Source organism: Penicillium paradoxum (assembly GCF_028828445.1).
Source record: "Penicillium paradoxum strain IBT 22861 chromosome Unknown utg000003l_segment0_segment0, whole genome shotgun sequence".
NCBI classification, from domain to species: domain Eukaryota; kingdom Fungi; phylum Ascomycota; class Eurotiomycetes; order Eurotiales; family Aspergillaceae; genus Penicillium; species Penicillium paradoxum.
This window is the reverse complement of record NW_026643181.1, coordinates 4,263,477-4,276,768: the sequence shown is the minus strand read 5'-3', so window position 1 is coordinate 4,276,768 and position 13,292 is coordinate 4,263,477. Positions and strand designations below refer to the sequence as shown.

General features: G+C 47.4%; 6 protein-coding genes across 6 annotated transcripts; 1 reads left to right on the top strand and 5 right to left on the bottom strand.

The window, feature by feature from the left end:
• Window positions 1–576: 576 nt before the first annotated feature.
• On the bottom strand, window positions 577–1,299 carry N7457_003443 (GNAT family N-acetyltransferase; the record flags this gene model as incomplete). The annotated part of the gene is made up of 1 exon (XM_057174488.1): window positions 577–1,299. The coding sequence occupies one exon, from the start codon at window positions 1,297–1,299 to the stop codon at window positions 577–579; it is 723 nt and encodes a 240-aa protein (XP_057034639.1).
• A 513-nt stretch (window positions 1,300–1,812) lies between these two features.
• On the bottom strand, window positions 1,813–3,162 carry N7457_003442 (uncharacterized protein; the record flags this gene model as incomplete). The annotated part of the gene is made up of 4 exons (XM_057174487.1): window positions 1,813–1,857; window positions 1,946–1,995; window positions 2,052–2,929; window positions 2,987–3,162. 4 exons carry the CDS (start codon window positions 3,160–3,162, stop codon window positions 1,813–1,815), a joined length of 1,149 nt encoding a protein of 382 aa, XP_057034638.1.
• A 1,258-nt stretch (window positions 3,163–4,420) lies between these two features.
• Window positions 4,421–5,309, bottom strand: N7457_003441 (ankyrin repeat domain-containing protein; the record flags this gene model as incomplete). The annotated part of the gene is made up of 2 exons (XM_057174486.1): window positions 4,421–4,438; window positions 4,491–5,309. 2 exons carry the CDS (start codon window positions 5,307–5,309, stop codon window positions 4,421–4,423), a joined length of 837 nt encoding a protein of 278 aa, XP_057034637.1.
• Window positions 5,310–6,173: 864 nt separating this feature from the next.
• N7457_003440 (uncharacterized protein) lies at window positions 6,174–6,908 on the top strand (the record flags this gene model as incomplete). Its single annotated transcript, XM_057174485.1, has 1 exon — window positions 6,174–6,908. The coding sequence occupies one exon, from the start codon at window positions 6,174–6,176 to the stop codon at window positions 6,906–6,908; it is 735 nt and encodes a 244-aa protein (XP_057034636.1).
• Window positions 6,909–7,726: 818 nt separating this feature from the next.
• N7457_003439 (uncharacterized protein) lies at window positions 7,727–8,290 on the bottom strand (the record flags this gene model as incomplete). Its single annotated transcript, XM_057174484.1, has 1 exon — window positions 7,727–8,290. The coding sequence occupies one exon, from the start codon at window positions 8,288–8,290 to the stop codon at window positions 7,727–7,729; it is 564 nt and encodes a 187-aa protein (XP_057034635.1).
• Window positions 8,291–9,442: 1,152 nt separating this feature from the next.
• On the bottom strand, window positions 9,443–13,113 carry chsB (chitin synthase class II; the record flags this gene model as incomplete). The annotated part of the gene is made up of 4 exons (XM_057174483.1): window positions 9,443–10,373; window positions 10,428–10,594; window positions 10,649–12,548; window positions 12,890–13,113. 4 exons carry the CDS (start codon window positions 13,111–13,113, stop codon window positions 9,443–9,445), a joined length of 3,222 nt encoding a protein of 1,073 aa, XP_057034634.1.
• Between the last annotated feature and the right edge of the window lie 179 nt (window positions 13,114–13,292).

Below are 13,292 nucleotides of genomic sequence, written 5' to 3'. Positions count from 1 at the left end.
TGGATCGGGTCATGGATGGACACAGGAACGATGCTTGTTGCGCTGGCTGTTTGGAATGGGGCCGAGGGAAAGTTCGGAGTATGAGATCCGACAATCAATCGGTATGGAGCGACTGAGTCCCGCTTATTGGTTGGTGATTCACTCGAATGCGAGTGCTTCTTCCAATCATCTTGCAATGGAGTCGACCGTATTTCGATTAGATTTCCGGGTTGATCGCGATCTCGGAGATCATCGGTCGTCTGGATCTCGCTAGATCTCGGGGCCTGGTCATATTCACTTAGCATATGATTACTTGACAGGCAGGTCGATAGTACGGAGTGCTGTGTATTGATCTTGTTGATCGCCTTCTTTCTGTTTTCGTCGGGGTTATACTCGAGTCCATCCTGACTTGAACTCCTTTGCTATGGATGGCGGGGCTAGTGGAGCCCTCTGCTGGTGATCATCAATAGCGTCAATGGTTATGCCCTGATTTTGGGAGAACCGAACATATGCAGAGCAAAAGATAAAGTCCCTTCATTATTCCGCCCTCTGCCCTCTTTCTCTATAATGGTCGCAATGATTCACGAACATCCCCTCTCAAGAACTCTGCTCAGCTCTGAAGCCCTGCAGGGTCTTAATTTGGCTACCATCCTCCCTAAAATTCTCAACATCGAGCCATTTCTCCATTGCGACCTTCAGATACGCATCCCACTCATCCTTCAAGATAGAATACCAGCTTGTATCCCTATTCCTCCCCTTAACAATCATATGCTGCCGAAAGATCCCCTCAAAGGTAAATCCCAAGCGCAGCGCAGCACGCCGCGAGGGCTCATTCAGTGAATGACATTTCCATTCGAATCGCCTGTACCCAAGGTCGTGGAATACATGTTGGGCGACAAGATAGATCGCCTCTGTCGCGCCAGTGGTGCGTTGCATGGCAGGCGAGTACATGATATTGCCGATCTCAATGCCCAAGTGATCAGGCGTCATGCGCATCAGAGATAAATAGCCAATTGCCTTTCCGAAAGTGGGTAGAGTGTCGCGCTGGTCGATAATGGCATAGAAGAATGGATCTGCTGACGTGGACTTTGTCGCGATGCTGGCCTTGAAGACTTCTGCATCCGAGTAAGGCCCGTCAAACATGTAGTCCCAGAGGGCTTCTCTGGATGGGTCAGCCCCACCAGTAAGGCTGAAAAGATCATTGGCGTGCTTTGGGTCGAGTTTCTCGAGCAGGATTGTTCGGCCTGGGATTGTTTTGCCTGACGGCAGGAGAGCCGCGGTGGCGGTGACAAGTGGGCCTTTTGGACGGAGCAATGCCATGTTTGAGAATCGATTGTGTGGATAGTGATGTTTGAGAGCTGAGAGCGATGGCAGATCTATATTGTTTTTTGTCTCTCCGAGTTCTGTTGATACCCCAGTACTATCAATGACTCAGGCGAATACCTATGGATGATTCGCTGCGAACCCCGAAATCCCGTGACATTAGGGCTTTCCCAGAGCGTGATAGGTCGCGTCTCCGAACTAATAATCCCTGTACGGACTTATGTAGTGGGTAACTAGATAGTAGAAAGCCATTTCTAAGCAATGTGCGTAACAGGAAGTCTAGACCCCCGAAACAGGGTATAACGAACCATTTATGGCGCTATTCACAACAGAAATCAGGAGTGATTCTAGACATGTATCATATTGACTATGAACAATTTTGTTTCTTCAAACGCTTTTAGAATAAACCCCTTTTGCCTCTTTTTGTATACAGCAAATACCATAGTAAAATGAGCTGCAACGCGCCAAAGCACATCACTATCCCACTGAACAACTGAATACCGAGATAGTTCAAGTCCGAGCTGCCCCCAGAGCCAATCGAGGCGAGTGCACCTGCTATAGGCGGACCTATAAGCGAGGCAAAGCTACTCAAGCTCTGCGCCATTCCTAGCCAAGTTCCCAAGCTTCTAGGATCGGGACATACATGGGCGAAAACGCTGGGTGGGAGCGGAATCAAAGCCCCGGAGATACCACCTATAGCGTAGGTCAGAATGAAGCACCGAAGATTAGGAGAAAGTGGGGTTACTTACCATAGAAGGCACCAAAAAGAATAAAACGCACAAGGCTGTCTGCACTGATCCAACAGATACACAGCATACCTGAGAGTACACCGCAAACAATCCACGAGATCATCGATCCATAGCGATTGGCGAACAGAGTCAAGACAACACGGCCAATAACCGAGGCAGCCTGTGAAATCATCAAGACATTTGACCCCATTGAGCGTGATGTCCCCAATTTTGTTTGCGCATAAGTTGGAATGTAATAAAACGGCGTGATGTAACCCAGGTAAAGGAAAAAGTTGCCAACAGCAAAACTCCAAAATGGCAAATCCTTGAAAGCACGCGTATCAATCAAGCTTCGGCGCTGGGTATTTTCAACCTTCGCCGTTCTTTTTCCAATCTCCGGTCCCAAAAGCAAGATAGCACCTGTAATAAAAAGTGCAAGCATCACGAATGCGATGACACGGGTTGTCCAGGGAAACCCAACTTTGGAGATGAGCTCATTGAATATAATTGTATAGATGATACCCCCAGCAGGTGCACCACTGGTTGCTGCACCTAGTGCAATAGCTCTTCGCTTGGTGAATGAACGACTGACTAATGCAATACCGGGTACATAAAGCAGTCCAAATCCGAGGCCCATGCAAACTCCTTGGCTGAGGAATATCGAGTAGTACTTATCTGCGAGACTGAGCATCATCATGCCGAGAACGCTCACCAAGCTACCAATAATGAGCATGCTTTGGTTATAGCCAAGATCGAAAAGTGGGCCGGATAGTAGGCCGCCGACGATTAGAAGCCAGGATTGAACTGTGCCAATCCAGGCGATGTCAGACGATGTTGATGATGGGATGTAAGTGAGTGCATAGTAACTTTGAAATGCCCCAAATGAGAAGTTCAATCCCCTTAGAGGAAGTTAGTTTCAATGTACAACTATTATTCAGAAGGCAGACTTGACTGACCAAACATTGAAGAATATAAAGAATGCACCGAGGACTTGCAGACAGCCACGCACGTTACTCTTCACGGCAAATTCAGAGGATGCTCCGCATGATTTTTCATTTTCTGCTGTGACAGGTGCTAGATCTATGACCTCCGGGTCATCAGGTATCGTCTTGGTGTCTTTTTCCGACAGCATCTTTAACACGGCCTCGAATAGACCCGAAAAGTGATTCAAGACTTAGATCAAAGCTGAAAAGAGTCAACAAAAAGAAAACGGAATCTTGGGGCCCCTTTAAGATATTAGTCAGTCACATATTAGCCCTGTTTTGTACGCGAGAAGCCGTGTTTGCCGATGCGGGGGTGGATGTCTCTGGAGTCTGGGGTAGTCCATCATACATGCTGAGGCATCACAAAATGGAGTCAACCTTCGCCAGATATATAATCATTACACTTGCAAAACACTGCCTATTCAGTAGAACGGTGGCATGTTATAATTTTCAGTATTGGCTTGCGCCAATGTGGGTGAAATTGGGTTATGAGGTTGCGGGATGGTTTGATAGTTACCTCGGCTAGAGCAATTTGCCATAGTAAGATGAGATGGCCGAATCACATCCCACTCCTACCAGATTTGGAGTTGGATAAATACTCCAATTGGGGTAGAGCCTAAAAGCTTCTAGACATTCAACAGAGCCATCGAGCACAAACTAGCAACCGGTTTTTCTGTGCTAGATCCCATCTGTAGCTGGTGACTGGCATACATAGCGGAAGGAATTCCGACCTTTAAGATGCCCAGCAATTGAACACGTTTAAAATACCAGTGAGCATACCTATGATACAATAACTTGTGGAGAATATAGCTCAAATTGGCAACCTGTGTTTAGTATTTCGCGCTTTTCAAGATCGTCACGACAATAACCCTTGCGCAGAAATGAGATATAAGGCAAAATACAGCCTATACTATTTGACCTTGGATTATCAATTAGAACAAATTAATACCGCACGGTGAATATAAAGCCTATAGACTAACTCTTACTGACATGGCCTTTAGTGTCGTTTCTCACCCGCTGACCGAAAGAATAGAATAGCACCTTCGGGCCTCAAGCAATCAAAGCAAAATTCCAAGAGTGACGATCCCAATGATGTCGCAGGCTTTCGCTATTTGTAATGATAGTATAGCCCCCCTTGTATGGAGTTAAAGAAGACACTCCGGATTTTGCTCAACCCCTGCCGAAGAAACAAATTTCAACTATCCAGAGTCCCTTGCACCCCGAGCCTTTCTCTTTGATTAAACTGCTCATGTAGTCATTAGACTCTTCCCCATAAAAGGGTTCTCACTCATCTGTAGTCCTTATCTTTCCTTTCCTTCTCCATGGGATATCACTATATCTATACAATTGAACTTGGTGCTTCATCTTTATGATTTTTAAGCTTCTTCTTCATCTAGTAAAAGCGCCTCAATACTGGTGCCCGATCTAACAGCGACAATATGATCTGCTTGTGTTGCCCATCTTCACAATAACGTACCCAATCTAATGGCGATTCCTCATCGCCATCGGTCAATGCCTCAGAATCAGCTCCATTCTCAAGTAATAATCGAACGGCGTCAGCAAAACCTAAGCGTACGGCATTGTGCAGAGGAGTTGCACCACAATAATCCTTCACAGTGACATCTGCCCCTCTCTCGATCAAAAGGACTCCTACTTCTCCACCTGAATGGCCCCAAATATTGATCGCTTGACATAGTAAGCTATCACCGTGGCAATCCTTAGACTCGATATCGGCTCCCTTGTCCAGCAAAAAGCGAACAATTTCGACTTGGTTCCTCGACACAGCCTCCGATATTGGACCAGAATAAGGAATGTCCTGCAGAGTTCCACAACGGCCAATCATTGTTTTGACCAAATAAGCCACAATTTCCAAGCGACCCCAGTATGCTGCAACTTCGAGTGGTGTCGTCTTGGGCGTGAAAAATTGGGTGTTGATGTTGGCACCGCTTTCTACCAAAAGCACGGTCACTGCGTAATGCCCGTGGAGTACAGCCATACCCAAAGGTGTCACATCCTCCATGAGCCTATCAAATGAGCTCCCCTTTCGGTTCTTTTTCGTCGTTTCAATATTGGCTCCGTTTGTAATCATGTTCCGGACTGTTTGTAGGTATCCTCCCGCCGCAACCCATGATAAAGCAGAGCTTTGTTCATGTTGGATATTATGCTCATAACGAAGAGGTCTGAAGAAGGCGTACAATAAGCGATTTGTTTTCATAAGGGCAGTCATTTCGCGAGGTGAATCCAGATAATTAGTTATTTGGTAGAGCAGTTCGCTTGGTAGGCGTGCAAAAGACATGTTGGGTAAAAGTACGCTTATCCATGCGAAAGTATCACCTATATTTGATGATGTACATGAGTGAATGCTGTTGGCTGTCAAAGGGAAGATCGTGTATGTTTGGGGTTTGTAGCGTTCAGTCTTGCGTCATGCTAGAAACCAGCGTCAGGCTAAATCAAACACGTTCGACATCAACTTTTGAAACTGAGGGAAGGGGCTCTTTGGGCTGGATTTAGAGCTAGCTTTATCTAGCAAACTGCTTACTTTGTGGTAAATAGCTCAAGATATATGAAGCTATCGCCTATTGTTGAGATGCCTCCTGATGCCTAAGGTATTCATGTCTTTTTTTGACAGACTCCGTTTCCACCCCAGGTAGTTTCTTACATGTAGTCTTCCAGGGGTTCTACCTTCTAAAATCAGAACTTCTTGTTGATGCATCATCATCCTGATGCCTGCCCTTTCAGGCAGTTTTGTTTGACAGACTGAGCTCTTTTGACAGATTGACTCTTTTAGTTTGCTAGTTTGCTAGTTTGCTAGTTTCTTAGTCTTCATGGACTATATAGTCCCCAGCTTTTGCTAGCTTCAGAGAATCATAGCTTCTTCTTTCTCCTTCTCTCCTTCTCTCAGTAGCCTCATTACTTCTTCTGCTATCCCTTCCAGTAATCATACCATCCGTGTATCTAGCAGATATCATCGGTTTCATCATCAGTTTTTCATCAAATACCACACGAACTGAGGCTTTCTAGCACACTATCTAGAGTTCTCATCGACTGAGGACCACATAGTTTCAGCACATCTCACTTGGCCCAGTGAAGTGAAGCTAAGATCTACCCTGAAAACACAGGCATTTTCTAGCTGAAAGATAGCCAAGGCTCTTCTTACATCATGGCTTCTGTTCTTGCAGACAGGCCGGATAACTCCGACTGGAAAGAGGTCATCCACGCACCAGTGGAGAACCAAGCAGTCAACCTGCCGGAGCTCGGTAGCTTCATCCTTGACAAAATCACACCACCTCTAAAAGAAAGGGAAGACGCCAACGAGTGGATCGACAAAGCGGAGAAGATACTAGACAGTCACAATTTACATCACCTCATCAACTGTGCGGTGCCTTGGCCAAAAAGGAACAACCCTGACGGAAAGAAATGGATGACACTATCGAAGCAAGTGAGGGCATGGTTATCTGCTAGCCTTGATAATGAGGTTATGCAGGAGATCCGGCTCAGAGGAAACGATATTCATTTTGCCGATGAGTTTATGGACGAGATCCATAAACATATGAAACGTGATAGTCACACAGCACAGAGGATGGCAGTCAAAGCCTTTCGAACCACCTCCCGCAGCCAGTTTTCGTCAAACTTGGAATTCATCAGGGCCGTCAAACGACGATACAGGGCTATTAATGATGCGAAGGGTGAGATCCCTGCATACTTTGCATTGGAAATCATACTTGAAGAGTTGGACAGTGTACCGGAAATGAAGACCTTTCTTGACATCAAGAGCAATGAACTCAATGCCCTCAAGAACCCAATGGTGGAGATCACCACTGTTGATCTTTACCAGTATGCAGCTTCGATTGAAGATTACATCAAGCTTAAAGGCATTGACTCCTACGGGGAGTAGCATGTGCAGTTACAAACCCCAGATCCCGCAGTTTTGGCAATTCGAACAGTGCTAGCTCCCCATACCAGTGGAGCCAGCAAAGGCAGTCAAGTTATCGGCACACCGATGGCCCTCCAAGGGGCATTCCAGCAGCTGTACACGCGGGAAAGTGGAGAGAGCATAAGCTAGAGAGAAATCATAGCTTCTCCTTCTCCCCATCTCTCTCCCTTCCAGTATTCAGATCATCTATTCCTAATATAAGCATTCTAAGTTTTGAAGATCGAAGGTCAAAACCAATGTCTGAAATTACTTCACCACATCCACATTGCGTTTCCTTTCTTTTCCATTGACTTCAGTATTCGATCTTCCTTTGCCCGTAAGTTTACTGCACTTAGCTGTACAGATTGTATTACCCCATTGGCACTAAGGCCTTCCGATGATTCTCATTGAGCATTATCAACGGGTTCATGTTCATGTTCACTTTTAATAATATAATTAGTTCTCCCTGGTATCAGCAATTCCTACAGCAACAGTAATAGTTTAGCTAACTTTTCACCAAGTGCTCTCTACAAATGTTAAAACTGGGACAAGGTTGCATGGAAGCGAAACAACCGACATGCAATGCAGTATTTCCCATGGTAATATTGCCAAATGAAACACTCAGCTAGTGCTCGATGAAAAGTCCAGTTGAGACTGCTTAGTCGAACGATATTCAGTAAAAAGGATGTTAATCCATGGTCGCCATATGTACAAAGTTCGTATAACACGCTAATATCCCAAGCAAAAATGCGCCGAAAAGTCCACCAAATAACCCTACTTATCTTATACAACGTATCCATTCATTTCTCATTGACTCGATTCCCCTCAACCTCATGAATCCGCGTATCTCGCGGCCCCAACTCGGCCGGAAACATCATCTTCTCCCGCTGCGGATAAACAGGATAAACCAAATGCTGCGTCGAGCTCGCAGCCGCAATCTCATCAATCATCGCCTCCTTTTGCCGCAGATTCTTCTTATAGATCCGTCGCTGCACAAGCATCGTAATCATTGCTATGAGAAGACACCCGCCCAGTCCAGCGCCCAGTCCAGCGCTGATCGCTGTCGTGTTCGATGCTGGGCAGGTAGAGCTATCGCCCGAGCCGGTGTTGCACAGCGACTTGTCGGTATCGGGTTGGGTATCTGTGGCGTTGGTCGATGAAGATGACGGGGAAGCTTTTGGAGAAGGAGAATTGGAGGACACGGATGAGGAGAGCGAGGATTCGGTCGAGCCTGATGAAGAGGATACCTCGGATGTGATTGAGGTCACGGATACGTTGATCATTTGGCCCATGTCCAGACGTACGGCGTCATCGCAGCAGTTTGTGCCGTTTACGCTGCAGCACCAGAAGCCACGGCCTTGCATTGGGCAGGGGATTACGTAGAGGGTTTTGTCGGAGGCTAGTACGGCGAAGACGATCGAATGTTAGTTATTGAGACCTTGCTGCAATGTGTGGATTAGAAAAGCTCTTACGTGTATCGCAAAGCTCAGGACACTGTCCGCTCTTCCATGTCTTGTCGGTGCAAGCGCCTTGTCGTAGCAAACCTCGGAAATTCGGATCCTGGATATAACATACGCCGCCCGAGAGACAGATGTCGTTCGGAGTCGTATTACTTTTTCCTAATGAGCAGCATGGGCTGTCCTCCTGGTCTGGAAAGCACGGTTGGAAAGTTGAGTCTGCTTTTTGTCCATTTGTGAGATAGCATTGGCGTGCTTGGACTGTAGTGGTTATAGCGAGGAATGCTATTTGGAAGATGAGGCGAAGCATTTTTCTTCCTTGTTAATTGAGAGCGTGAAGGAGAGGTGGAAAGGTTCAAACAAAGACCAAGAGAATCATATTTTAGACAGAACTTATTGCTACTCCGTACTGAGGCTCTCATTCTAGGTAATAATAGCAGTTGATCTCGGGGATTTCGAGGCGCTTAACTGATCGTTGAGATTGGTGGGGGAGAGTCCTCGGGGCCCCGTAGATCCCTGTGCCCTGGCCCCAAAGCCAAGTCCACTAAGCGCCAGGGTTTCACATTATGTTCTTTGAGCGCTAAAGGACTGAAAATATCCTTAAACAAAGATTTTGACGTTTAACCTACGCCGCACGGTGAGGGTCGGAGCCATATTGCCCCTTGCGAACACACACATTGTTTCTCGGTTGGTATAGAGACGTGGCTATTAAAGTACTTCTACTTCCTTCTATCGCTATAGAGCATACGCATGTTACAAAGAGCATACAATAAAGGCAATATTCCATGGATAGTCATCAAAAACATTGATTCAAATCCCCATAGGGAACGCATAAGTACATCCATCAATACACATATCAACGTAACTTCAACAAGCAACGAGCATTAAGACAAAACAAAAACTATCGTGACAATATTTCCATCATAGAAAGAAAAAAGAAACAACATAAGACACCTGATATCTCAAAGGAAAAAACTCCAAAGACGAACTCCGCGGGATAGACAAAAGAAACCCAATCCCATAAGAAAAGAAAAACGCAAAGAAATCATCTCATCATCTCTACTTACGCCAGAACATAGCTTTTCCAACGAGCCTTCCAGCAGACCAACGAGCCTCAGCAAACCTATCCTTCATGGTAGCACCGCCGCCGTAGCGGACAGGACGGGCGGATTTAGCGCCAGCCTCAGAGGGATTACCGGTGCTAGACCCACCGTGAGAACTAGGCGCGAAATTTGACATGTTACCGGCATCGAACTTCGTCTTTCCTTCGACGATCATTTGGACGACGTTCAGGATGGCGTAGGTAGTTGAGCCGATAGCACGGATACCAGCGAGAATGGCCACAGACCACAGGATGATGGCAAGGTACACGTTCGTGCCACCGGCATCGATGCCATAGACTTCTGATACGGCCATGCCGAGAATCACATTGGCGATCATCCAGATGCAAACCATGTAAGTACGGACAGCGCGGTAGTAATCCTCTTGCAACTGGGAGTCGGATGGTGGGGGCTCAGGAACCTCGAGGCGATCACGGAGATTGCGCAGCGCGGCGTCATAGCCAGAGTCAATGTCGAGTTGCTCGGAGGGCATCTCGATGACGACGGTTGAGCCGTTGATGGCCTTTGCGGCACCGAGATCAGTATGGATCACGTTGTCACCCTTGGTACCCCACGTAACGTCGTGGGTGTTGCAGAAGGCGTACACTTGCAGGATACAAATGTAGCTAGGCATGAGTAGGAAATATTGAACCGAAGAAGTGAACATGTGCCACGGGTCCAGGTAGAGGAACGAGGCGTAGAAGTAGAGACCCACGGTTGACAACATAGAAAGGACAATGTTCATCATGAGACCATCGCCAACTTCCATATCGTCGGTAACACCAGCACGTGCGAGTAACTCCTTGACCACCAAGTAGAGAGCACAGAAGACGGTGTAGAACATAATAATGGCATACACAATGATTCCAGTCAGGTACAAGTTTTTAGCACTAGAAAACCAGTTAGCCAAAACTTCAAGCATTGATAGCGTAATAGAGACTCACCCTTGCGGTCGATTACCCAACGAGATGATGAACTGCAAACACATAACCAGGATACAAGCATATTTCAAAACGATGAAAATGTATTTGCCCATGTTGTGACCAAAAGGATCAAGCTTTTTATCAGCCAAAGATCCAGCAATGAAGTAGAAAGCGAGATAGAAATTGGCCTGCTGAAAGTCAGTGATGTCCAGTCAACTAAAAAGACATTAGAAAAAACTCACAAGACCGAAGTAGGTAAACAGCAAGTTGAGGAATTGATAAAAGAACTCGATGTGAAGCAGGATCTTTCGAGCAAGAGTGTGATCCGTCTTCCAGATCTGCTTTGCGTTGAAAATCGAGTACACGGCGGCGAAGAAAGCACCGTTCAGCCATCTTCGACGCTGGGAGATGAATTCAGGGACAGTATCCGGCACATCAGTTTCTCCAACAGCGTTCTTGACAAACTTCAGCACCCATCGCTCTTCTCGTTTAGCAACCAACTCCCAGCAAAGAATACGATCTTCGGCCAGATACATGTTGGCAGTGAAAACGTCTGCATCCTGACCATGAAGTGTTTCACCCTTGAAATACTGGTTGAGTGGGCCATGGCCATCGGCATCGTTTTGCAGGGCAAAGAACCGGTAGGCACTGAGCGCACCGGGCAACACAGTAATGTAACCAAAGACTGATTCAAGCGGCTTGTCAAGAATGTTCGACATCTTGTATTCGAAGTTCTGACTGGCCACAAGGGGGTTGAGCAAACCGAGCATGTTCTTGCCCTTGGCAGCCTTAATCTCACCGGCAGCACCGGCAACATTTGAGTCCTGATCAAATGCCTTCCACAGGTGATATAGCGCTGTTGGCTCTGGGCGGGTTCCAACATCAAGCAAAATGCAAATGTTGGGTTGTAGAGCACGGCCGAAAGCATTGAAGAACCATCGGTGGGAGTTCAGTTTCTTCTTATTGTGTTCTTTCAAACAGAAGATGACCTGACATGGAACAATGCCCTTCTCGGCACCCTTGAACTTAAGGTCATCGTCGAGCGAAACTTGCGTGGTGTACTCGTACACGTGTGCTTGGACCTCTTTCTGGTTCACAATGTTCTTTGCGATACCCTCTTGGTAAACACCCAGGGCAGCCAATGCGTTGAGAGTACGCGGGTGAACTTTCTTACGACCATCAGAAACAATACAAACAACGATCTTCTTCCATCCATCACGGCCCCAAGTACGCGACTTGGTTCGCGAACAGAAGTGACTGATGTTGCGCATGACACCATGCATAGTACGGGTGAAGCCAATTTCATCTTCGTTGTACATGGTGATACAAATGAAGAGCTCTGTCTCGCGCGTAGTGGCACCAATTTGTTGTCGAAGCTTGTAACCGCGCTCCGCGTAATCATCTGGATCGGATGTGACAGCGGTATATCGCATGTGGGTAAACTCACGCTCGTCGCGGCGAGGCAAAAAGCTATGAAGAATGGTAGGGATCTTGCACTCCAAGATCAGCTCACCATTCACCAGCTGGACTTCTCTTTTGGCGACCTGCTTGGATCGGACACCCCGACGACCCTGCTTTTCAGGTGCGGGGCCGTAATGAAGGTTAGGATCCATCATATGTGATTCGTCGTCGTATTCCTCATCGAGGTCGATTTTCTCCAAGCCATCCTTCTCGTCTCCCAACATTGTTGATTCGCTCATGAATGATCGAACACTACCGCGCGAGGTGTGGTGAATTGTTCGTCCATCCCCGCCAAACGGATCTTCTCCGCCGTGGCCATCGCCAATGTCAATACTCGTATCCACTGTCGTTCTTGGCCCAGAGAACAAAGGAGCGGGAGGTAGTGGCCGACGAGGGCTACCCCCATACCTGGAGCTGGGTGTACCGGGTCGCGGACTGCCATTGATATCGGCGCGTTCATATCCAACACTTGAAAAGGATCCGGCTCGGATGTGCGATGGGCTCCACGGGCGAATTGGGGATCCTGTGCGTGGGGGAATAGACGGGTAGATAGACGAGTCTGCGAGGCTTGCTGTTGGAGGCGGGATATGGGGCCCACTGGCTAGGCTGGATGGCGGACGTGAGGGTGAAGACACACTGGGCACTTCGTAATAATGATCATAGCCTCTATGTTGTCCGTTCCTATAACTCCGCGATCTGAGGTTAGACCTTGGCCTTGGAGAATGATCCATTTTGCCTGAAATGCGGCGCAAAGAGGGCCGATTTGAGGTAAAACGACAAACAATGTGCTAGGGTAGAGAGTTTATGGGGAAGATGGTTGAGCCGCGATAGTAAGGAGTTGGCCCGCGCCCATCAGCAATGTCAATCAATAGACAATTCCTCAGAGCCTAGGTTACTCCCGACCTCTCCGTGATGTCAACGAAGGAGTCAGAGATGTGGGTGCACGTGGGCCCGTAGCAAGGGAAACCACTGGAATGTGGACACAAACAGGGCAGCATGGGGAACAATCAAGAAGTACATACGGAGTGTGGTCATAGTCCGGCTCATACTGAGAGGGCGAAGGAGCTCTATGGGTACTGGCTAAGTCACTGGCGCCATCACCGCTGGTTGGCAACAATCGTAGTGTGCCTCCATTGAGACGCGAGGCATTGATCGGCGACTCGGGGTCCGACAGAAAGGACGATGTTTCGTTATCGGGGTATGCGGGCGGCGCATCGCCGTAATTGGAGTGTGGATAGCGGTTCATGGTCGAACGTGGACTTGGGTATGTGTGTTTTTGTTTCTCGATTCACTCCCTCATAGTACGCTGTGTGGTACCTGCAGTGTGTACGGATGACACAACTTGCACACTGAGGAATTGAGCCACGTCACTCGGGGATATTGAGACCAAAAAAAGGTTGTGGTCCTGTCAGATTTGGCAGGTTA